At 35.6% G+C, this 23,348-nt stretch overlaps 1 protein-coding gene across 5 annotated transcripts; it reads right to left on the bottom strand.

The window, feature by feature from the left end:
* Positions 1-726: 726 nt before the first annotated feature.
* Positions 727-22,004, bottom strand: LOC588183 (N-acetylglucosamine-6-sulfatase). Of its 5 annotated transcripts, none has more exons than XM_030972043.1 (13): positions 21,621-22,004; positions 20,151-20,210; positions 18,865-19,068; positions 17,802-17,867; positions 17,038-17,136; positions 16,317-16,484; positions 15,298-15,380; positions 14,444-14,562; positions 13,935-14,137; positions 12,820-12,927; positions 11,080-11,202; positions 9,480-9,590; positions 727-4,340 (listed from the first exon to the last, which is right to left on the bottom strand). In XM_030972043.1, exons 1-13 carry the CDS (start codon positions 21,849-21,851, stop codon positions 4,140-4,142), a joined length of 1,776 nt encoding a protein of 591 aa, XP_030827903.1. In that variant the 5' UTR covers positions 21,852-22,004; the 3' UTR covers positions 727-4,139. The 5 variants fall into 5 exon arrangements, with proteins under 5 accessions (XP_030827903.1, XP_030827904.1, XP_030827906.1 ...); XM_030972044.1 differs by lacking the exon at positions 9,480-9,590 and adding an exon at positions 6,788-6,898; XM_030972046.1 differs by lacking the exons at positions 9,480-9,590; positions 11,080-11,202 and adding an exon at positions 8,572-8,688.
* Between the last annotated feature and the right edge of the window lie 1,344 nt (positions 22,005-23,348).

Raw genomic sequence — 23,348 nt, 5'->3', positions numbered from 1 at the left:
AATTGATACTATTTTCTGAATATTATATTTTCATTATCATAATTGATTTTGATATCCTACTTTTATTCACATTTTTCATGATTTAACTGAAAAATTACTATCCAGTGGCGTTTCGCAGGATTTTTTTTCAAGGAGGGCGTTTGAAAATTGAAAATCGTGCCGACAGATTTTTCGCTCAGTAGGGGGGGGGGGGGGGGAGGGTTATAAAAAGCATTACATTTTTTTTAAAATCAGTGTCCCCGACCCCCCCCCCCCCCAACAACAAAAAAACAAACAAAAAAATGAGGGGGGGGGGTAACCCAACCTCAAAAACACCCCCTGTGTACGCGCATGTTACCATCAATATAACTTGGATACTGGTGTGAGGAAATAAGATTTTTAGAAGGAAACTTGGAAATTTATATCATCAATAGGCTAGTGGAGAGGAGGAGGAGGAGGAGGAGGAGGAATAGAAGAAGAAGAAAGAGGAGAATAAGAAGGAGAAGAGGAAGATTGCAATAGACATCAGATTAACATGTCATGTTAGCCTGGCATCCTGAATACTTGTAGCTAATTTTATTTCCTCTTATACATATCTCAGGCCTATGTGAAGAAGAAAAAATGTAATTTCTACTTTTAGATCATTGTCTGCATATGCACTAGGGATTCCATGACTTGATCAAGACTGTGTTCATGTACTACCTTTCAGTCTGAGTAAATAAAGGCTATTGATAATTCATGACTCAATCCATTCAAAATAGGTTTGCATTTAATGGTGTACATTCGAAAATCATTTTGACAAGTACTAAACATGAACGATTTTAGAGACAGGAACTGACATAGAATGTCTAAATAAATCTGATACATCTCGGCCCTGTCTTATAAATTAAATTGTTCACAACTTGATATCAACTGCAACTCTCCACTATTAAGACAGAAGAGTTTGAGATTGATTTGAGGAAAAGCCAAAGTAGCCATCACTGAATCCAGATCAATCACAACTCAGGAGGGTTAAATCTGACTGGCATGAGCGCTATACAAGAACCCACTATTATTATTATTATTATTATAGGACAGGGTCCTAATCTACAAAAATAATAAATTCATGAATTATCAAAATAATTTTGCTGAGCAGTGAGAGTGCAAGTTCTCTATGACTAACAAGTACAATACCTTAAACTTTGTTTAGGCACAGAACACAATATATAATGTTTGCATCACAAATACAAAGAGAAAAATTGCAAATGTGAGTGACATATACAGTGGCGGCACAAGGGAGACACTACCCTCTAGTCAGCTAATGTACAAGCATCATTGAAGTTATGTATTCTAAAGGAAAATAAAAACATACAACAGGTGATCGGTAATAATATTCAACCCCCACCCGATAGTTTTTGATAGTTGACAGAAAACATATATATTTCCTGAAGAGTTTTGGAAAGCTGGTGAAATTACTAATTTCCCTGGTGCGGCTACCACTGTACTGTAAACACATTGTATTACAGAACTTGCTTATACAATAACGATGATAGATATTTTACAAGCCATCACACTTTTTACATTTTGTTACAATTGGTTACTATATATATTGTTAAATCTCAGAGGTTCATAACCTCTAAGCACCTAATATATACATATTGGCAAACTAATCACTAAAAAATTATAAATAAAGTTGTGTTTGATGCACAATGATGTGACAGATATATGACAAGAATTTGAGGGCACTTAACATCATTCGATAGTGAATGGTTCCGTGAATTTCACTCCATAAATCTCCTCTAACCTTAATCAATTGTTTTCTCCAATAGTCAAGTTAAAACATACATTTAAACCATAGACAATAAAATCAATCAAAAAATGAATTTATTATAACCTCTCTGCTTAAAAAAAAAATATACCCACCCCCAAAAAAAAATTATAATAAAATAAAATGAAAATAGGAATAACTAAGTAAATGATAAGTATGACAAATAACAATTAAATTAAATTACAATAATGTTTAAGGTAGGGGGTAGATGATTCAACATGATTTTAAACCACCCTAACCTTAAAATTGGGGGCCTATCTGGGGATTGAACTAGGGAACTTTTCCTTCCATGAGAAATAAGAAAAGAGCTTTCTTTGAGTAAAATGTAAACAAATAATAATAATAAGTTTACAATCTATTTTGTTGTGATGTACCTAGTTACGTTTGTTATATTCTATGAACATTTTACCTACTGGTAAGTCAACCAAACTTTACAGATCATGTGCTATTTACACTTCCTAAGTCAAATTTTGCATGATTAAGTCAAACTATTTTTGTCCAGTCCCAACAGATTTGACCTGTGCAGAGATATACTGTTAACACATCAACTGTAGAATATGATACATTTATGTGCATCTTTTAAAAGTATACGGTAGCTGCTTAGGACATTCAAGGAAAAGAACATAATAAAGCCTCTAGAAAATAAACATAAAAGCAGATATAAAGTTCATTCGGCTATACTACATACAACAACAGTGTACATGAACAGCAGTGTACATGATAATTTATACTAACATGACAAACTGCCCGAATTTTCAGTTAAAATACCTGTTAATGATTTAATGATTTAATGATACATTAATGTCACACTGACTCACATTGGAATAGAAATGCACTGCAAATGCTGAGTAACATGAGATTTAATGTCTCAACCTCATAATATACCAAACGATTGATTATTTGATTACATTCATTCCTTTCTTGTTATCACCTTGAAATATAATTACATGCATGTATAATACAATTATTGAATGCTCCGGAATTCAGAGAAACATATGAACTGACAAATTCAGAATTTCCGATATGATGTTATAGTTCAACGAAGAACACAAGCCGAAGCCAAGCTATAAATAGGACCAGGGAATTCTGAATTTGAACAGAATATATTTATGTCATATGGAACGACGATAAGAATTTGATATTTGCTTTATGTAATGAAAGGTGTTTTGTGATCTTATTCCTTTCTTTTTTGGAGTCATTCCTCTTAATTTGAGTCACGTATCTTTCCATGTCAAATGCATGTGGCTAAGCAAATGAGACAATGGGTATGTGCACGGTTGCTTGGATACGCGGTATGAAGAAAAAAAAACTTCCGTACCCAACTAACCATGAAAAAATAAGTTGTTATATTGCTTACTCATGCATATCAATATACAAAACAAATTATAATATATCAAGTATAATATTGCTCATTGTTTGCACATAATCATTACATCTTTCATTAAGCTGAAAATAATTTTGAATTTATCTTATACCCCAATCTGCAATGCCTTACATACCAGTAAAAACACAAAATTTGTAATGATTGCATCATTTGTTCATAACAAAATACTCAAGAAAATGAAATGCAGCAAAATATTTTAGTGTTTTTACAGGAATAGCAATGGCTATAAGATGAGTGTAGCTTTTTTTCTTCTTTATAAATACAAGTAAATATCTCCTTCATTTTCATTAATATAAAGCAACCTTTCAGTCATTCTAATACTTTGCAGAGTTACATTAATTTTGATGAATCACATATAATCATGATTCAAAAGGAGCCGGAACATAATAAACAGCGCAAACTTCACAATATGCCTTGATCATAAAGACATTCACACAAGAAAGGCTGCATTTTAATTCACCTTCAAACAGTAATTTTCATTGAAACCTGTTTTACAGGAACATACTGAAAGACTACCTACCATAAAGACCATTTTAGTGTCTTCCTTAGACAGCCTTTCTATCCAGTTTTGACTGTATCAATTAATACATCACTAGCCACAACAATGCAACAATAGCAATAATCATATGCTATTTGCCTATTCAACTTAACGATAATGATAACCATAAAAGTGGTCATGCCTCAATAATTTGAATGACGATAGAATTTGGTTCTGTGAATCAAATCCTATGGACATTGCCCCATCTTTTCTTCAAAATTGATGTCAAATCAAATCATTGAGGCTTGTCCTAAAAGAATCCCTTGCCCAGCTATCCCTACAAGACAATCAAATCATTGAAAGGAGGAGCATCAGCATAAATTGTTGAAATCTGACCGACAACAATGATTTTCAATGCTTTTTCCAAGAGGACAACAGCGTTTTGGGAGCAATTTATCGTTATCATTATTGTTGAGATTTGACCAGGCCTTTTAAGCTCCATCGATTGAATTGCCATGTTTTGAACTTGGTGATGGTGGTGGTGGTATAAGCTGCCTGCACGATGGACCTTTGCACATACTCAGTACAATTAGCTTCTCGTTCTGGGAGGTGATGAACTTGGGATCCAGCTTGTGTATGGTGTTTGTCAGCTGATGTGGATCTGCTGTGACATTGTAGAATTCTTGGAAGTTCTGTAGAGGAAAACCAACAAGAAAACTGTTACTTGTATCCACAATCATGGACCCGACTGTACTACATATACTTTAACAAATTATTTTTAAAATCCGATTTTAGGTAATGATTAGAATTAAAGATAATTTGGATAATTCAGAATGCGATTAAAAATGTTGATCTGAAAGTTTAAAAAATCTGAAATGTAAGCAGTTCATATTCCTAGACATTCATTGTTTTTATCAAAAATTAAAATGTTGCCACAAATTTAATAGATTTATGTAATGCTTATATATTAAAGGTACTATGTCCCTTTTGCAGCCAACCTCAAATTCTGTAGAACTTTGCAGGAATTATGAATATGTCATGTATGTCCTATCTGTGAAATTTAAACGTTTGCAGTGTCCTCATATTCAAATTATGCAAGGAAACCCGTTTACTTGCTAGACTTCACTGTCAGACACTATTGAGTGACTGACTGGCTTTTTTTCTTCTTTGGTAATAACATACATGAAAAGAGTTGTAAAGGGTACATGAGCATTTGTCTACATCAATAACCCACTTCTTGTGATGGCCAAGATTAAACTGATTGAATCTTTGCGCAGCATAAAATGTATGACTATTCGGTACAATTGTCTGAAAATCAAGACTATTACTTTTGGGCTCTATAGCCCTAAAGTCGATTTGACAACTAATAGTTGTTATTTTCCCACTTGAAGACATTTTCAAGTTCCACCTTTTTAGGAAAGTTCTAAATTAGTATTAAATATCTTTCCAATGCAGTTGGAATTTAACTTTTTCATTTTTTTGGCCTGCAAATGGGACATACATGTAGTACCTTTAACAAGCTTAACATGGATAATCTACTTTCTTTTCAGGGGCATTGTTGAGACTACTTGAATCAGGAAAGGGGTGGATCTAATCAAATTTGTTGGTAACAGAAGTAAAAACCAGATTGTCACATTTCAAAATTTGCTGACTTCTCTTCCCTCACAAGATACTTTCCTTACGCATAGGGTTATTTACTTGCAGAAGACATTTATTGTTTCTACATGTACATGCCAAAAGTGAGGATCGCGTGAGGTTTAAATTGGAAAATCTATAAATTCACATGAAACAAATCACATCAGCATAGTAATTCAATTCTTGGTCATGGACCCACTTCCAAGTCCCTTCTCACATATAATTCTTGCCTATGGTTAAATTTAAATCCTTTTTAATTAAATAGGATCCAAATGTACAGGATCAGAAGAGTAAAAACATACAGAGATCAAGATATTAACATGTTATGCCCGCTGTGGGGGGAGGGCATGTATACACTATACAACAAGTTACCAAACAGAACTTGATGGAGTGAGGTGATTTGTCGGGCTTCAATAATCATCCTTTAATCACTCTCCATTAAAAAAAAAATGTTTACTTGATTATATTTGTTTAAAGATTAAATCTCTACAGACAAAGGGAATAGTTGTCATTGTTCGAAATTTAAATAGGTAATAATGGGGGAGGGGGTGCAGGTATCCTCCCATTCAGGCCAGGCCAAAGTCTTTATCTTTCAGGATATCAAACATATATTGTAACATAGAAATGTTACTTCTGGCAGCAGGAAACATACATCAATCCAAAGTTTAAGGTGTAATTGCTACATGTATCTTCATTAGAAATTGGAGGAAATGTAAAATTGTTCTCAACACTACAAAAAAAAAAAAAGTTTAACATACCGGGAGTCAGTATCTCACAGTGATCATGTGTACACTAAAAACAATGTTTTCAAGTCCTTGAGGAAAATTGTGCATACCAGTATACCATATCTTTAAGATATATCTTCATAAAAATACAACTTTGTTCAGACTTCATTGTAGTAGACAATTAAGAGCACTTGATATTAATAACTTACCGGTATTTCTTTGAAACAAAAGCCTAGGTCACAAGAGGAACTTAAATAATACTGTATGCTACGTCTTTACTGATAGTTATAGCACAATAGTCCCAAACGCCCTCCCTTCATTCTCTCTTCTCCATTTTCTAAATACATCATTCTAAAGCTTTTCATCTCGCACTCATCAGAGTAGATCTCAAGAATGGACAGAAAGTCAATATTAAATAAAATAAGTGGAAGCTAAAGAAACAAAGTGTGTGAAAAAATAAAAGGCTGTAATTGGCTGCCAGAAAGTAAACGTAATGCCAGCCGTTTATGAAAACGGGCTGTATCGATGCCAGCTAGAATAACATGAGAGGTCTCTCGATTTCTTTCTTTCGGCACAGAATAGAGTCAGTGAGCTGAATTTAAACGGCTTCCACCATATGTAAATAAGTGAAATATCTCGCTCTGCTGAGAACTGTAAACCAAAATGAACAGTATCGTTCAGCGCATTTAACCGAGTTGAAGACGAAAAGCTTCAGTATGTCTGTGACTGTATTCATTGCTATTCTTTGAGTTTGTAGTACCAATTCTCCCTTTAAATACCTCATTATCTGCAAAGTTACAGTAGACGTAGCTCTCTTGTGAAGTTGACGTCCTGACACAGGTGTATGTATTGTTTCGGGCGTCCTCACACACGCAGGACGGATAACATGTCTGCTCCAACAAACAAAGCCAATTTGTTCAAATTTCCAGACAAAGTCTTTGCAACCATACTCTCTTGATCCATATGCAAATTTAATGGTTAGCTAAGCAGTGTGATTTGATGGATAATTTAGAGATGGCGAGTTATGTAGCTGAAAGCAAGTTTTCATGCTTAATTATTACTTTAAAAAAAAAAACAGGTGTGCAGTTTTATCATAATCATCTGTTGCATTTTACCTCTGGACTACTGATAATACTTTCTAAGAGGTAGTTTTAAAGGTAAAGACCAGTATTGGAAACGCCCCAATTTCAAAAAATGAAATGGAAGCTCTCATTACCAATCATGTGAAAGAATATGTTTTGACTAATACATGATGATAACAAATTTGCCGGGAAACTGCCTACTAATTCATATATTTGGTAAATTTGTTTCTCTCATGGTCTGTGAGAGATATAGGGTAGTCCCATATACATCTTTCTGTGTATAGTGCTTGTAACTTTACGAAGAATGGGCCAAATTTCTTATCATTTTGATGATTCCAGAACCTTGCAGATGCTAGATGCTAGACCATAACTAGTCTTTACCTTTAAGTTTGGACCAACTTGTGACAAGGGAGAAAGAGTAGAGATCTGAACACCGAGCATGTGAAGCATAAGCAGCACAAGAAGCTGAGCACATGCATTTGATAGAACCTGTACTTACCTTCATTATAAAAGCTCTAACAGTATCTCACCATGGGTTTAATAGGACAATCCATAATCAGTAAACCTGTACTTACCTTCATTATGACCCTGTAACAGTATGGTTGGTTGGATATTTTACCTGACTGCTAAGAGTAAGTAAGCAACCAGCATCTCACCACTGGTATGATAGGACAATCCCTAATCAGTAAAGCCTTGTTTAGGTATGAGTTGTTAAACTGCCGTGCTTAATTCATAATGATGTCAGTGTATTGAATACGGTTAACATTTCTATATGTTCTATCACAGAGCCCAGTGAATACACGCAAGATCTTTGTTGTGGGCAGCTCTTTTTTCATAACACTCTATAAAAGAACTGCCAGGGTTAACTGCTTAATAACACTTTTTTGTTTATGGTGACATAACGTGTAATACGCTTGACATTACTGAATTCAGTGAATACGTACAAGTCCTTTGTTACACGCAGTTACTATTCATTACACCCGTTAAGAAATGTGCCATTTTTTGTGTGTATGTGCAACGGTTTACCTCGCCATATCTGAACAAGCCTTTAATGTGATTAATAAAAGAAATATAAAAGGACATCTACCTGTACATCTTTAATAAGCATATATGATCACCTGTAAAGTGTTAGTCCGTCTGTCCCAAGTACAAAATTAAACTTTGTAGAGAGAATAAAGACCTATCAAACATTTTCATTTCCTGCAAATTTTCTAATGCCTACCAGTAATTTACATTTTTAAAATCAGTACAAAAACTGTAACCAAGCCAAAGATTTGAGTTGTTTTGACATAGTAAAAGATGTTTGATATCCTGTAAGACAAAGGCTTTTTATTCCTCTATAAGATATTTAAACACTGCTATTTTTCAAGGAAGTATAAGGCCACATCTCTCTGAACATCCAGCCACAATCAGATGTTTATTTTAATGTGTCCTGCCTTATTATTGTGGGGAGGGGGGGAGGGAGGGGAGGGGCAAACTACCTCTCCATCAGCAAAATTGCAGTAAATATGGTTGACCCTTGATGTGGCTGATAGAGTACGTATGCACTCGTAAGTATTATTTCTGGCATCCTCACAAACGCAGGATGGGAAGCACGACTAGAGAGGGAGATAATGCAGGAGTTAGTAGTTATCACTACAGTATCAAACTTAAAAGGCAATGCTAATGTGGATCCTAACCCTCACTTTTGATGAATTCAATGAGAATTTATATCTGAAATGAAGGAAGCTTTTCTGCATGTGCTAGTCCAGTGAAATAATTCAAAACTGTTTCCAGGAATACCAAAGAGAAACTGGAAGCTGTTCTAAAGATGTGACGAGAGTTGATGGTAACCATCTACCCAAACCTACTTGAAATTTTCTTTATAAGTCTCTTTGATCCATGATCACATTTTCATGAATTTTAATATTGTGCATCTTTTTCAGGGATTCACTTGCCCGTTTATGGGAAATGAGTTAAGATCCACAGCGCATTGCCTTAAATGCTTCGGTAGCAGTACCACAACTCAAGGAAATATCTGTGGCACGGCAGCAAGATGGGAATCAGAAATGAGTGAATTTCAAAACTTTTTACAATAATGTTCAATTGGTTAATCTCAGAACCGAATTCACCATGTCAAGCTTGAAATAACTCAAGTTGAGGGTCTATGGAAAATATGTATCGTACCAAAATGAATCATCTTCAGAGTTAATGCAACAATTCATAGAAGGTAGTTAAAATTCATTTGATTCTTATCAATTTTCATTTGATAAATTGGGCTAGTTATCCAGATATTTGAAAACATTTTTTTTTCCTTCTCTCTTTTAAATTGAATATTTTCTTTTCTTATATCCCCATCTTGACATAGTACCAGAGAGACTCCCGGTTAGATCTGCATTCAACACTCTACCTGTGTATCACTGAATTCACAGTAAATTGTACTGTTCTCTTCATCTATGCTTCTCAGACATGTATAGGAGTTGTTTCGACTGTCTTCACAAACACAAGATGGGTAGCAAGTCTAAATATAGGTGATGTGAAAAGAGGTGGAAGGCAATAAGCAAATGAATAATTTTGAACGGGCAAATACAAACACAAAACAAGTTGAGACAGAGCATAAGAGATGTTATGACATAGCTTGAGTTAGCATTTTCATTAGGTGCTGATGACAGTTTCATGGGCAGCAAGACATACGGTATATGCTTTATGCATGTATTGCAACTTGTGCTTTCTTATTTGGTATGGAGCTAAAATAAAAATAGCCTCAAACCGGGTGGTCAACAAACAAAACTTCAAACATGTAAAATTGGATGGTTAAAGGAGTATGAAAGGATGTATGCAAAGTACAAAGTCCTTTGTGGCTAGGCTACTGGGCTTGCTTGAAGGACTCTTAACTCTGCAATCTGAGACATGTTTTAAAGCAGTTTCAAACTCATTTTGTGACCAATATTTCATAACTTTGGTTGAGGATGAGTTTTAAACGGTTGCTGATTTTTAAACCGTCACAATAAAAATGTAAACCTGTCGCTTTTACATTGTTTAAACCCCTTGTGGACCACCCTGCCTCATATTATGATACTGAAACACCGACCGTGAGAATTGCCCAGAGTAGGTTCAAGCTACCTTCTAATGGTACTTAATGTACTTATTGACCATTAAACCACTCTACATTGTTATCTTTTTACCGTGCAAATTATTAAATTGAAATATGCAACAAAAGCAGTATACACAGCGATGATTAACTATGATAGCCTAATACTTGCAATCCTCCTAAATTATGTTTCATAACTTCTCCTATTTTTCTCCTTTGCAATTAGATTTCTTTAGATTGCTAATGAATAGTAAATAATACTATCAAAACACAAATGTATTGACAAATCTATTGGAAGTATGAAAGCATAGCGGGTGTAAAGCAAAGCCAATCTATTCTGGTGTGATTCTACAACATAAACTGGATGCGATTAAATAATAATGAATCAGAGATGATAAATGGGAAACAATGGTGTTGCTTGCATCAATAGCAACATTTCAATTGTGAACAAAATAGAATGGGGTGATTTAAGCATAGATATACTTTATAAACTTCTCATTCTATTTTTAGTAGTATCACTTTTGTCTTTGTGGAGAGCTTAATACACTTTCCTATGTTCATTACATTAGACAGAAAACACCTTAAAGTAAATTATACTATTCATCATTCACTTCATTTTAAAAAGAAATATCCCACACAATGATAAAAAATAGGTATACAAAAAAAATCTTTAAAAAATCATAGCCATAAGTTTGTAAGAATTGATTTATAGAAACATGTATGTTTCAAAGATTATTTTAAATGCGAATCTCCCCTATATTTCTAGTATCCAATATTCATTGAATTTGCTCATCGAGTGCATGTCTTATCAAGTTTTCATCTCCTTTCTATACAAGCACTTGGGCACTTCATGTCCACTAATAAATCATGATTTTAAAGCTAAAATTTATCCCCCAAATTGAGAGTAGATAGTGCTTACATCGAGAAACTCTGTGTGCGGACATCCACGATAACCTGTTGCCTTCCATTCCCCAGTATGCTCGATTAAGATTTCTTGCCTCCATGGAACAGTGGTGATTTCATTTGTGGTATTTGGGGGAATCTGGACATATGAATATGCCAATAAAGAAAGTGCGTTGGGGGGGGGGGGGGGGGGGAGAGAGAGAGAGGGGGAGGGGGAGAGAATGAGAGAGATATAGGGGGTGGGGGAGGGCAAGAGCAGGGGTGAGTAGGGGATATGGGAGACAGGCAGAGACAGAGCAAGATAGCGAAAGAGAGAAAGAAAGAGAATAGAAAAGAGAAGAGAAAAAGAAAGAGAAAGAGAAAAAGAAAGAGAAAGAGAAAGAGTAAGAGAAAGAGAAAGAAATGATTCATGAACAGCAAATGCATGCATGATATATGTGAAACACAGTGACAAAATGATATCATTACAGAAGATGAAAGAATTAGGAATGTTTAGAGAAAGACAGAAATATTCAGACATTTGTGTCAGCACAGCAATCGAATGGAAGGCAGGCAACCAGAAAGATCAGAAAGAAAGTTGAAAGATGGGAGATTTATATATAGAAAGAAAAGTATTGAATCAATGCACAGAAAGTTCAGAAATTTCAAATGGCAGGGGTGGGAAGGGATAAAAATGAGAGGTAAGAAATGCAAAACATTGTGATGACAGTCGAACCAACAACAAAATTATTCTCAGTTATTCTTCAAAATCGATTGCATCAGGGTTTTTTGGCTAACCATTCACTTGGTAAATTAAAAATTGCATCAGAGTACTGTACTAATTATCTTGTTAATTACAAAATTCAGTATTTAAAAATAGAATGTCACCACATAGTTGTGATTAAGTCAACATTCTTATCAAATGATGCAAAAGACTTGAAAGAATTCTGAAATGGTAAACTCAATCTATACCAAGCCTCTAAACAACAACTAATAGCATCACGCCCAACTCAGCAGTTTCATGTGAAAGGAAAACCAGCTGATTTGGACATACTATAAATAGCAAGTTTCCAATCATAATACAATACATAATCTACATGGTTAATGTATGTTGTTCAGAATGTTTTTCATCAGACACACTCCAATGAAGTGCAGTATATCAATTGAGATTCCTCATTTAAAGAGTTAGTGAACTACAGTGTACAAGAATTATAAATAATTCTGAAGGGGCTGGCCGTCATTTTTGTTGTTGAAAGTGAATGTATGGGAGTTTCACATTGAAACTTATGAAGTGAAAGTACTTTACTTGATACACTGGCAAGGAGTCTATTTGCTTGCAATATTCTTTCACATAGATTACATATGAACAATGATTGGAATCCTGCACAAACAATCTCACATACATGTACATGCATGGATTTTTTTTCTTTCATTCAGGCTATTAATAAAGGAAATGTGGTGAAGATGAAGACGTATGAACATCAATTTACTTCTTTTCTTCACTATTTTTTAACATAACAATAGCCTGAAAGAAATTTAAAAAAGGCTCATCCTTCTGTGGTTTGAGAGATGTAATCTTTGAAAGCATATACGGAGAATTCACTTTAAAACAAATTTGTTCATATCAAGTGTACGCACACACGACCAAGGGTGTAAAAATAATTTCTGGAAAATTTTGGATTATTTTTGCAAATTTTTCTTTTGCTTTCCAATGGGTTCCATCTCATCAAACCACAGTCATTATTCCAGATGGAGGCGGCCATCCTGGAAATCTTACACAGAGATTGACTGTGTCTTTACAGCCAGGGTTATTGGTCGTATTGCCCTCTCCTCTGTGCTCAATCAGGACTGTCTCCCGCCACGCCATGCTCTCATTCCTAGCTATCTAATGACAGGGAATGAAGAAATACTCATTAATGACATTTTAATGTTTCAAGAAGACAACCCTCTGTTTTCCTGTTGGATCAATAAAAGCAATTTGATTCAATTGTATTTATCAATAATTCACCAAAAGTAAAACAGACATATAAACAGTATTACATGAAACTGGTAAAATAATAGATAAAAGGAAGCCTTCAACAAAAAACCAAAAAAAAGCTAAAGGCCTCAAAACTAGAAGACACCTAATCCTATGTTGTGGTTCCGTAAGCCTACTGGGCTTCATGTCTTTCTATCTTATAACACACAGAAGTGAGTACACATAGAATCTTTGGTGCACACAGTTACTTTTCCCATCCCCACTTGCTATTCATTTAGTACACACAAGAAAAACTCTTGTTAAAGGCCGGCTCACATAGTAGCGGCAAGCGACGAAATCACAACAATTTATTAAACAAAATTTTCAGTCAAAATTTGCTGACTGATGCGACTGATAATTTTGGCCGTCTGCAGTCACTAGCGGATTCGTCAGCAACAATTGAAAGCAACACACAATGATTGGCGGGAAATTCAATATTGCAATTCGCAGCTTAACGTAGCTTAACGACTATTTGTCATAGTGTGAGCCAGCCTTTACCACAGCATATGTGAATGCGCCTTAAAAGAATTCCTTTTTTGTTTGTATCCCTGAACTTGAAGAGTGGTGGATAAAAGTACTTCCTCATGGTTTATTGCACAAAAATTCTGTAACATTCAGTCAAATTTGTTAACAAAAAAAAACATTAGCGAGGCAACAGTGTTTAATCAGTTGGAAGGACATGACCTTATGTTCACATTCAACTCAACTTAACTCAAAAAGTAGAACAGCACAATAAAGCAACATTATGCTACTGCAAGATATCAAAAGGTTTGACCAGATTCTTTAAAAAAATGCAATAACATTTTTCCCTATTTTACACCCCAAAAAGATCATATAAATATGGTTAAATTCTACAACTCTATTCATGTACTTACGAGGAGTGGCATGAGACTGATCCCGTCAACTTCAGAGGGCGCACTTCCCGTTGCCATCTCAACAATGGTAGGCATGATATCAATGTTGACAGCAATCTGCTTGCTAGTCGTTCCAGGAGAGATACCTGGGCCTCTGATGATGAGAGGAACTCTGATGTCAAATTCATACAGCTGCCGCTTATCATTGGGAAGTGAAAACTGACCTGAAATAGAATAAGACAGAATGTCATACACCACAACTCTACTTTAATTTGGTATGAGTATTAGCCTGTCAAGAAAGAAATGAATACATCATCTATTGAGAACCACAAGAGCATCAAGTCATATTTTTTTTTTCACTCACAAATGTCAGAGAACTCAGACCTGCTTTCACAAACTCTACTTCCTTTCTTTCCAAAATCAAATCTTGTCTTTACTGGGTTTTTTTTAAATCAACAAACCAAAATAAACAAATGAATGAATGAATGATTAAGCAAATGAATAAATGTGAAATATATGGCATAGCCTACCTAGATGGAAGCCATTGTCTGAGGAGAAGATGATATAAGTATTATCAATCATCTTTTTTGTTGTAAGCAGCGTTACAAGGTTCTTCACCATGTCATCTACAGAGAGAAGAGTCCTCCACCTGTGAGAAAACATCATATGAGAATATCATCAAAGCAGTTATTAGGTGGTTTAGCAGAATGGACTAGCACAAAAAGAAGCATCTAGAATGCAAGAGACCTACTGAAATTCTTTTTCTTAAGATTCATAATGACAGTTTATGTAATATTAAACCTTAACAAGGTAGTACCTGGTTCTACCTCTATCAAATCAAATTATAATTGTCATTTATTATGCTTTTTGCATTCCAGACACATTTTTTCTTAGCACCAAGTTTTCACTATTAGTGTGATCGCACAGTAAATTCATATCACAGACAAAAGATACGTAAGTCCATTTTCAGAAAGGTCCCCCACATTTTTAGTCCATTTCTTAGCTGCTGTGAAGTTTTACCCTCTTTGAGTTGATATTCAAACAAATGAGAGGTGAAAAATGATATCCATCCCAGGCCGGGTTACGAAAGGCACATGCAATAACGAATTGAATTGCTACATGTACATGGAACACTTTCACTCTGATTTCAGATTGCCAGCAATCAGTTTTGTTTTAAAGTTCCTTTCAGATATTAACACTAAAGTCCTTGGGAAACCATAGGAAGAAAATCAAAATATCTCAAACATTAGCTTTGATACAAATGGAACAATATGAGGACATATTCAGCAATTTTCATTCACATTTTTAGTTTTTGCTACCAGAGTGAAACATTAGCTGTACATGCTGAAAATTCAGAGAGCTTTGACAAGAAGTGTTCATTTACCTTTTTCTGAAAGAGTCATCTAAATAGGTGATAGATGCATTGGACATTGGGTTTGCAGCTCTCCTTATTAGCCAGTGCTTGTCCTGAAAGAAATGCAGAGAATCTGGATGATTTCAGAATTCAGAATATGGGTGGCATATTCTGTTGGGTATAGTATCAGACTCTCTACACTGGAAACCTGAATTTAAATTTCCTTTAAAGGCAGGATATTGTACTGTCACTACTTCAGATTTACGCATACTGCCATCTGCTGCTCACACTGTCCTGATGTGTTGACAGCCATGTCCCACAATGCATCACCGACCGCGTGACACGCGTATGGTGATGCTAGGATACAGGAACCAGATACTACGCCGTCACCGAAAGATGGCACAATTGAAACGACATCAGTGGTTGTGATGTTGTTAGACACCCTACCTTTAAAACTATTCAAAAAATATCTCTTCTTGGATCACATTTCAATATAAAAATCTAGATCACCTTACATCTTCTTTGCTATCCCTCCCTCCCTCCCTTCAAGCACAAGTGAAATTATAATCGTAGATTGTAGCAAAACACAAGAATGCATTTACACGACTGATTTTAATCATATCAGGAAGCTGTCAGTGAAAAACATAGCATTAGAACCCAGCTAGTGATGTTCAATTCATTGATCAACAAACATTATTTACTCAACAAGAGAACAAAAATTCTTCCTTGTGACTTTTTTGGTACACAATTGCACAAATAGCTAAAGCTCAGTTCACACGTGGTGTGGTGAACTGCCTTTAATACAATAATATACTTTGGAGGTTGATTGTAATCAATAATAATATTCCGCAAAATTGGGACACAGAATCATCAAACACCTTGGACTCGCTCATACACAGGATTGTTATGTACACTATCATCCATTTGGAGGCATAAGGGCATCAATTCATAACAGATGCTATGCTTGTCTCATTGTTTTGCTAATACCATTCTTAAGTGGTTTTCTGTATCATGTCTGAATGGGCCTTACTGCTACATCTTGAACTTACAGCCGAATGAACATTGAAGCTAGGTCCCCTTGGTGCCTTCTTATCTGTGAAGTGTGACATGTACTGAGGGGCGGAGTCAAAAGGTGAATGGCAGGCGGGCGTCGACATCATCATGAAGAAAGGACTCGATACCGACTGCTTCTGCAGGAACTCCATAGATCTATTGTTCTATGTTAACAAAATTTAAGGAGTAGAGACAAATAAGTTCATTTACGACTTCTCGCAATCTAATTTTTATATCATAAGAGAAGTGTTTAGGAGTGGCAGATACAAAAACAAATAAATCAATACAAATGAAACGATACATAAACTCATCAATCATTGACAAAGCATACAGTAGACACGTTCTGAAATTGATGAGGTTGTTAAGAGGATGTTGTTGAAAAGCAAGTTGAAGTATTCATCAATTTCTTAACCTTCATCTTCTTTGTGAAACATTTTGACCACTTACTAATACTCATGACATATTGAATCATGATTTTAAACAACAACATAATAATCAACACTGATGGATAATATGAAAGAGACAACTAACACCAATGCTTGCTTATGCTAGCATAGTTAATTTCTATGTTGCAAATAAAGCAACTAAATTGATCCAAGGTGACCATAACATAATTTACAGTGTCAGTGTCCTGCACAAGTAGATGTCATCCAATAACTGTCATTCAAGGATATCAAGGGTTTTACAGTCCACCAGAAGATGTGATGCAGTACTTACGATTAGATCTGTGAGATAATCTTTATGGTAATCATCTCCATGTACCTCTTCCTTGCCATTCACAGAGAGCGAGTAATTGTAGTATACGGAATTGAGTTTCTGCACAGATAATTGGAGAGGATATTGGAAATAATCAATATTAAATGAACAGCTTATCTGAAACACCATATGCATTGGTAAAAAAAAAGTTGCTAGAATTCACACCATACAGTCTTGAATCATTGTGTTAATATAAATTATGGTTCTTGTGGCAGACTAGCTTCTGCTAAAAAAGTTATCCAGAAAGTCTACTCCCTTATCATTAATTGGCTATTAATTGATTGAATGTAGTAAATGTAAATGAAAGTACAAGCAATAATCAAAATCTGATGAGAATGCATCTTTTATCAACAAAAATCTCTATTGCTCAATTTTTAAACTTTCGTTTGCCCTCGGTGCTGATTGGCACAGTCACTCACTTGCCATGCATGCCAATTGCCACAAAAAATAAGCAGCATGTAACAAAACAATTGCTTTGTGCAACAAAAAGGCTATGTGAAAGAACTCATTTGCTGTCTCAATTAGCCAACTACAACCATTTCAAAACCCGTAAAGAGTAGTTTTATACTACAAAAGTTTTATACCGGTACTACAAAAAATGTAATAATTTGATTGTCTTTGGTAGAACTATTTCATTATAAAATACAATATGGCACAAGCAGATCCTTTTTAAAGGTAACACTACAGATAAGTAGGCATTAACCCATTTGGCCCTATGTCCTTACCAGTGCGATCCAGTCATCCCAACCAGGAGGAATGTGTGCTAAGCCACCAACTTCTTTTTGTCCATACTGATCATGATCCAGGCAGGATACGGGTAACAATGAAAAGATAATTGGAAAGAAATCAAGTTTATCTTGAGCTCTGATGGAATGATGGAAAAATGATGTGTCATAGAGTCAAACTAAACTAATATTTAAGTATGAAGACAAAAAATAAATAATTGAAAATTTGAAAATGACGACTTTGGCAGAAAATGTACACCATAAAACCAATTTCATTTGCATGAAATATACCTGGATTTTAGGGTCGTCTCAGATGCGCGAAAGTTTCATGTTGCAAAATAATAGAATCCCAACTGACCTTAACATTAATTTTTTGCATTTGGCGGCTTTTTGGTCACATTTTCTTGCCATGAAAATGCCTGCCCATAACAAATCAAAATAGTTTCATGTCCCAAAAATTTCTAGTTATAAATTTGTATGTGCAAGTAAATAGCAAAGAAAGATAAATGCAACATTCATCCTAATAATCTCAACTACATGTTGAACACTAGAACAATGGATCTACAACATATACCTTGCCTGGAATTGCTTAAAACAAATTTGAGAATTGTCTCTTCCATGTACACTGTACCAGCAAAGTGCTGATCATATATACCATCATTTAAGTGTACCAATCACCTCAACAAATAATGTGTGTACATATATAGAATGTATAAAACCAACCTAAGAAAAAAAAAATCACCCAGCTTTTTATCGGCTAACGGATAAGAAATATTAAGAATATAAAGAATAACAGAACTGTGCACAAGGCACCCAAGTCAGAATTGGGTTCTGTGTAGGTCCTATTTATAGGGGTGCGTAAAGTGGTCTACTCACAAGTAACTTTTTATATTAATTGAGAGTATATTTCATCTTGGAAAATCTCATTACAGTAGTAATATTTGAAGCTCATATTTAGAACATATCATTACGACATGGAACTACTCACGTACAAAATAAATAATTAAATTCTTAAAATTTGAATTAAAGTACTTCAAATAAATATTCTAGTAGATAGTCTTACCTGATTCAAGTACTTTCCAGCAAAGAATGTTCTATATCCAGCCTTATTTAGGTATGTGGCAAACGTTTTCTTCTCTGGTCCCTGTTGCCAGGCAACACTGCTGCAATTTCCTTGGATAGAATTGTTCATAGCCCCATGGTTGTGAATGTAGTTGCCTGTGAGGATGCTGGATCTACTAGGGCAACATAGAGGGCTACTTGTAAACTGAAGTGAAAAATGGAAGAAGAAAATAAAGGAAAAATTGTACCAGTAATTGAACAACGTGAGTTTTTTTTTCTAACTGAACAATTTGTAATAGCCTATTCAGAAATTTGTGAGAAGAAACTTTGTATCAAAAAATTACGTATAGCAGAAGGAGCTTACAGACTAGAAAACAACATTGCTCTGGAAAGCTCCCAAGAGTTCTGGTAAACTGAAAAGGAGTCAGACAGTACAAGGTTTTAACTCCTGACACGATTGAATGAGCACTTACTAACAATATTACAAGGCATATTTCCACTCTAAAAGTATTGCATTTACTCTCAGTCATCCTCTGTCAATGCATGGATGGGCAATGCTCAGTATCTTATTCAACGTGTCATCAGTTCTGGCTTTCTAAAGTAGACTGTTACAGACATGCATAATATACATCTTACGAATATATTGTGCACAATAAACTCACTGGACTATGAAATTGAGTTTATCAAGACCACAAAGCATCTTCCTTTATGTAAAAACTCATGAAAACTGTTTTTTGTTGTTGTGTTGTTGTGTGTGTGGGTAAAATGGTGGAAGTTTCTTACTTATAAACAGTTTTGAAATAATGTTGCATTCATATCTCCTGTTGTGTGCACATGTACACAATGTGAAATAAATTTTGCATGACAATATATAGGTGGAATTTGTTAGTAATAAGGTTCCCCCTTAATTCATGTCAACTCTTTACAGAGAATATAGAAGTCTCAATCTTCCCAAATATGACCCTTTATTTCATGAATGTTGATTGAATCTCAAATCTTGAAATCTATTTTACACAATGACATACATGTAGCCTAGATCAAGGAGTTATTACTACTCCTCGCTTAAGATCCAGCATTGGGTCGGGGAAGTACTAGCCTTACAACTTAAGTACTTGGTACTAAAATAAGTATGGAGCAGTGAACAGACCAAAAGGGTTAATTCATAAAGAAACATCCGATTCATATTATTCCTGTTCCATACATTTGATTATGAGAGGTGACATCACACGGTCACATGGTACCTATAGCTTTAAAAGAAAACAATCTAGTGTTAACGTGGCTACCCACCATGTTGGTGAAGGTCATTCCTTGTTTCCCCAGCATGTTCAGTGTATTCGTCATGGGACTCTGAAAGAAAGAAAATATAATGACCAATTAAGTTATTCTTATTTTGTTACTGGTTCTTCCTTTTTTGTTTACATATTCAATTAGAAGTAATTTATCCTAAATTTCTACAAGTTCAAGACTGATTAATTAAAAAGAAAAAACTAACAGACGAAAACATATACATGAATAACCCATTGAATGTTTTATTCTTTCATTCCACTGAACAGGAGAAACCATGCATCTCGTCCCATCAACCTATCTGATCATGTCAAAGTCATAGCTGTATTGCTTTTCCTTCTTCTTATCGGGTTGCGTGTCAGGAAGAGTTTTAAATTGCTATATCAGCTAGACATAATATATTTGTTTTTAATTAGAAGGGCAAAAGATGTACAAGCATTTATTATATGGGTGAGAAAAAAAATATTGTCATGGATTTTGCTTATCTAAAATCAAAAAAGAAAAGAAAAGAGGTTCTCCTTTCCCTAGGTTGTTCATTATATGGGGCATGTTTCCTCTGTACGTATCATAAAAACAGCCATAAGTTTTAAATTTTATAAATTGTCAAATTGTAAGACATCATTAAAAAACAATGATCATATTAATGGATTGTCCAAGCTTGCTGACATTCCACTGAAATGCATGTTAACTTTATTACATGCTTAAGTTCAAAGGGATAATGGCAAACTTGTACTACTGGTTTTGTGAAACTCATCAATATTAGAAAAAATACTTTGGAAATTTAAATCATAAATCTACTGTCAATCCTGATGAAGTGCTGCTTTGCATTATAGTTGCATTTTTTAGTAACAGAGCTAGTGGGCAAGCTCTTGAATCCCAAAGATAACCCCAACCGCGAAGAAATTGGCCACCAAATATCGGTCCCTATCGCAAACTCAGAGAAAAATCCTAATTTATTGTGCGTTTGTGGGCAATTTTTTATTGGCCAAGTGTACAAAAACTATCACTGGAAAAAAAAATTGACAGCGAAAAACATCAGCGAGATATCTCCCTTTTCTGACATTTCAACCATTCTTGGAAACATCAGAGGTTCTTTCTGATGACCATTAAGTAAAGGTAAGAACTAAGATTGTGATTGTTGAGGGTTAATGCAGCTTAAAATGTTGATATTTTCCCCATATATTTTCGTACAAAAGATCTATAAGTAACCTTTTCCTAATGCATTGTGAGCCACAGCGTTAGACATGGTCAATAAACATTTCAAATTTATGTACTAGAAGGTCATATCTCATGATAATTGATTTATTAATGCCTTGCCCTTAACCCTTGGGCTTGGCCCTTTACTAATACTAGAGTCTAGTTTTTTACCTTTTATTTTTAACACAACAGCCTGGTGTGGACCAGTATTAAATTATATAACTTCTATGTTTACTTTGTACTAAAGGACTGTCGAAAAAGAAGAAAAAAACTTACTATTGCATCCATAGTCACGTCTTGATCATCTGTAAGAATGAATACAATGTTTGGTTTACTATGCTGGGCTTGTGCAGACATCCTAATACCTGCAGATGTCTCATCGGGGACATGGTTATCAGCTAGCCACCTCCTCTGGCTGGATTGGACGTCACGGGCCGCCGATGCAATTATGCACCCGTGAAAAAAAAGCACCAAAATGCTAGCTGATATTTCTTTCAACTTCATCATTGCTCCCCAACGACTCAAGCTAAAACACAGAGAAAATGTTATCTTCAATCTCTACGATTGAAAAGTATATAACATCAGATCCTTAATCTCAGCTTAACAATGCGAAACCTCAGCGTCATCGACGATCGCGGGGTGGTGCAATAAGAAAGTCATTGAAGTGTTCACAATCACATGATCCGATCCCATACACATGACTGACGGTATATTAGTCTCTTCTCAAGATCTATCCAAAAAAAAATTGTTATGATCTAGAAATGACTTTTTCATAACGACTGGTTTGTCTATGTAGTGTTTTATTTCCTCCTGCCCCGTTCATAGTAGTTTACAAAGATACCAAAGATATGAAAACCTCAAAGGTACACATCCATGTTGACGTGTTAACACGCTTGGTGTGATCTGCTTGATTTCATTAGTACAGGTAAGTGTATAGTGAGCGAATTATCTTTGGCTCATGCAGGGGATTTAGACATTATATTAGCGTCAGATTAGCATCCAGGGGTCTGCCTTAGGGTCCTAGGTTGGGTCCAGGGGGCAGAGCCATCGGAAGTTCAGGGGTTTAAGGCATTTAATTACGGTCAGATGAGCTTATTTTTGACATGACAAGTCACTAATTGGCGTAGGGCCAGGGGGCGGAGCCCCCGGAAGCTCAAGGGTTTTAGGCATTACATTACGGTCAGATGAGTATCCAGGGGCCCACCTTAGGCCTATTATAGGACCCTTGGTTGGGTCCAGGGGACAGAGCCCCCGGAAGCTCGGGGGGTTTAGTTAGGCGTTACTTACGGTCAGATGAGCATTTTTAAAATACCTATATAGTTGTGACACTGGCAGGTCACAGTTAGCATGGGTCCAGGGGGCCGAGCCCCCAGAAGCCTAGGGGTCTTAGGCTTTTAACCGTCAGATGAGCATCCAGGGGCCCGCTTTAGGGCCTTATAATCCAGGGGGAGGGCACCCGGAAGCTCAGAGGTTTCGGGCATTTAATCACGGTCAAATGAGCATATGTTGATACCTCATTATTTTCTTTCTCTCACTTTCTTTCTATTTCTCTTCAATATAAATTTCCAAAAAAGTGGGGAGCCTGGAGCTTGATGCCCTCGAGCCCCGCCGTTCCACGGGCCCTGACATGTAGATCTCAAAATAAGCATATCAGTCTCTTGCCTGACTGTAAATTTAGGAATTTGTTATTTTCCAACAAACACAATAATAAAAGTCTAATTTACTCAAAAGTGAGGGAAAATATCGGGAAATTATTTCACTTCAGCAACATTAGTAAATCACCGGTATCGAGTTAGAAATAAACCACGTTTGAACCCCCCGCCTCCACCAGTTCGTCAGTGGGCCTCTCCCCAAATCGCAACTAATCCCCCTACCTTTCTTCTTTCTCTTTTTTTTCCTTTCACTTTCTCTCCTCTTTTCCCTTCCCTTCTTAATTCTCTCTCTTTTAAGTTTGCCTTTCGGCCGACCCAGCGTTGTTGGCGGGATTAATCGCAACTGATCCCC

This window comes from Strongylocentrotus purpuratus, unplaced genomic scaffold, assembly GCF_000002235.5.
Source record: "Strongylocentrotus purpuratus isolate Spur 01 unplaced genomic scaffold, Spur_5.0 spur5_scaffold_6, whole genome shotgun sequence".
In the NCBI taxonomy this organism is placed as follows: Eukaryota; Metazoa; Echinodermata; class Echinoidea; order Camarodonta; family Strongylocentrotidae; genus Strongylocentrotus; species Strongylocentrotus purpuratus.
This window is presented reverse-complemented; position numbering and strand designations above follow the sequence as displayed.

Coding starts and splice junctions, on each gene's coding strand:
- LOC588183 (XM_030972043.1), bottom strand. CDS start 21,851: ATGATGAAGTTGAAAGAAATATCAGCTAGCATTTTGGTGCTTTTTTTT. Junction 14,138..14,443: donor AGACAATGGCTTCCATCTAG/GTAGGCTATGCC, acceptor ATTCTATTTCAG/GTCAGTTTTCACTTCCCAAT. Junction 11,203..12,819: donor AAGACACAGTCAATCTCTGT/GTAAGATTTCCA, acceptor TCATATGTCCAG/ATTCCCCCAAATACCACAAA.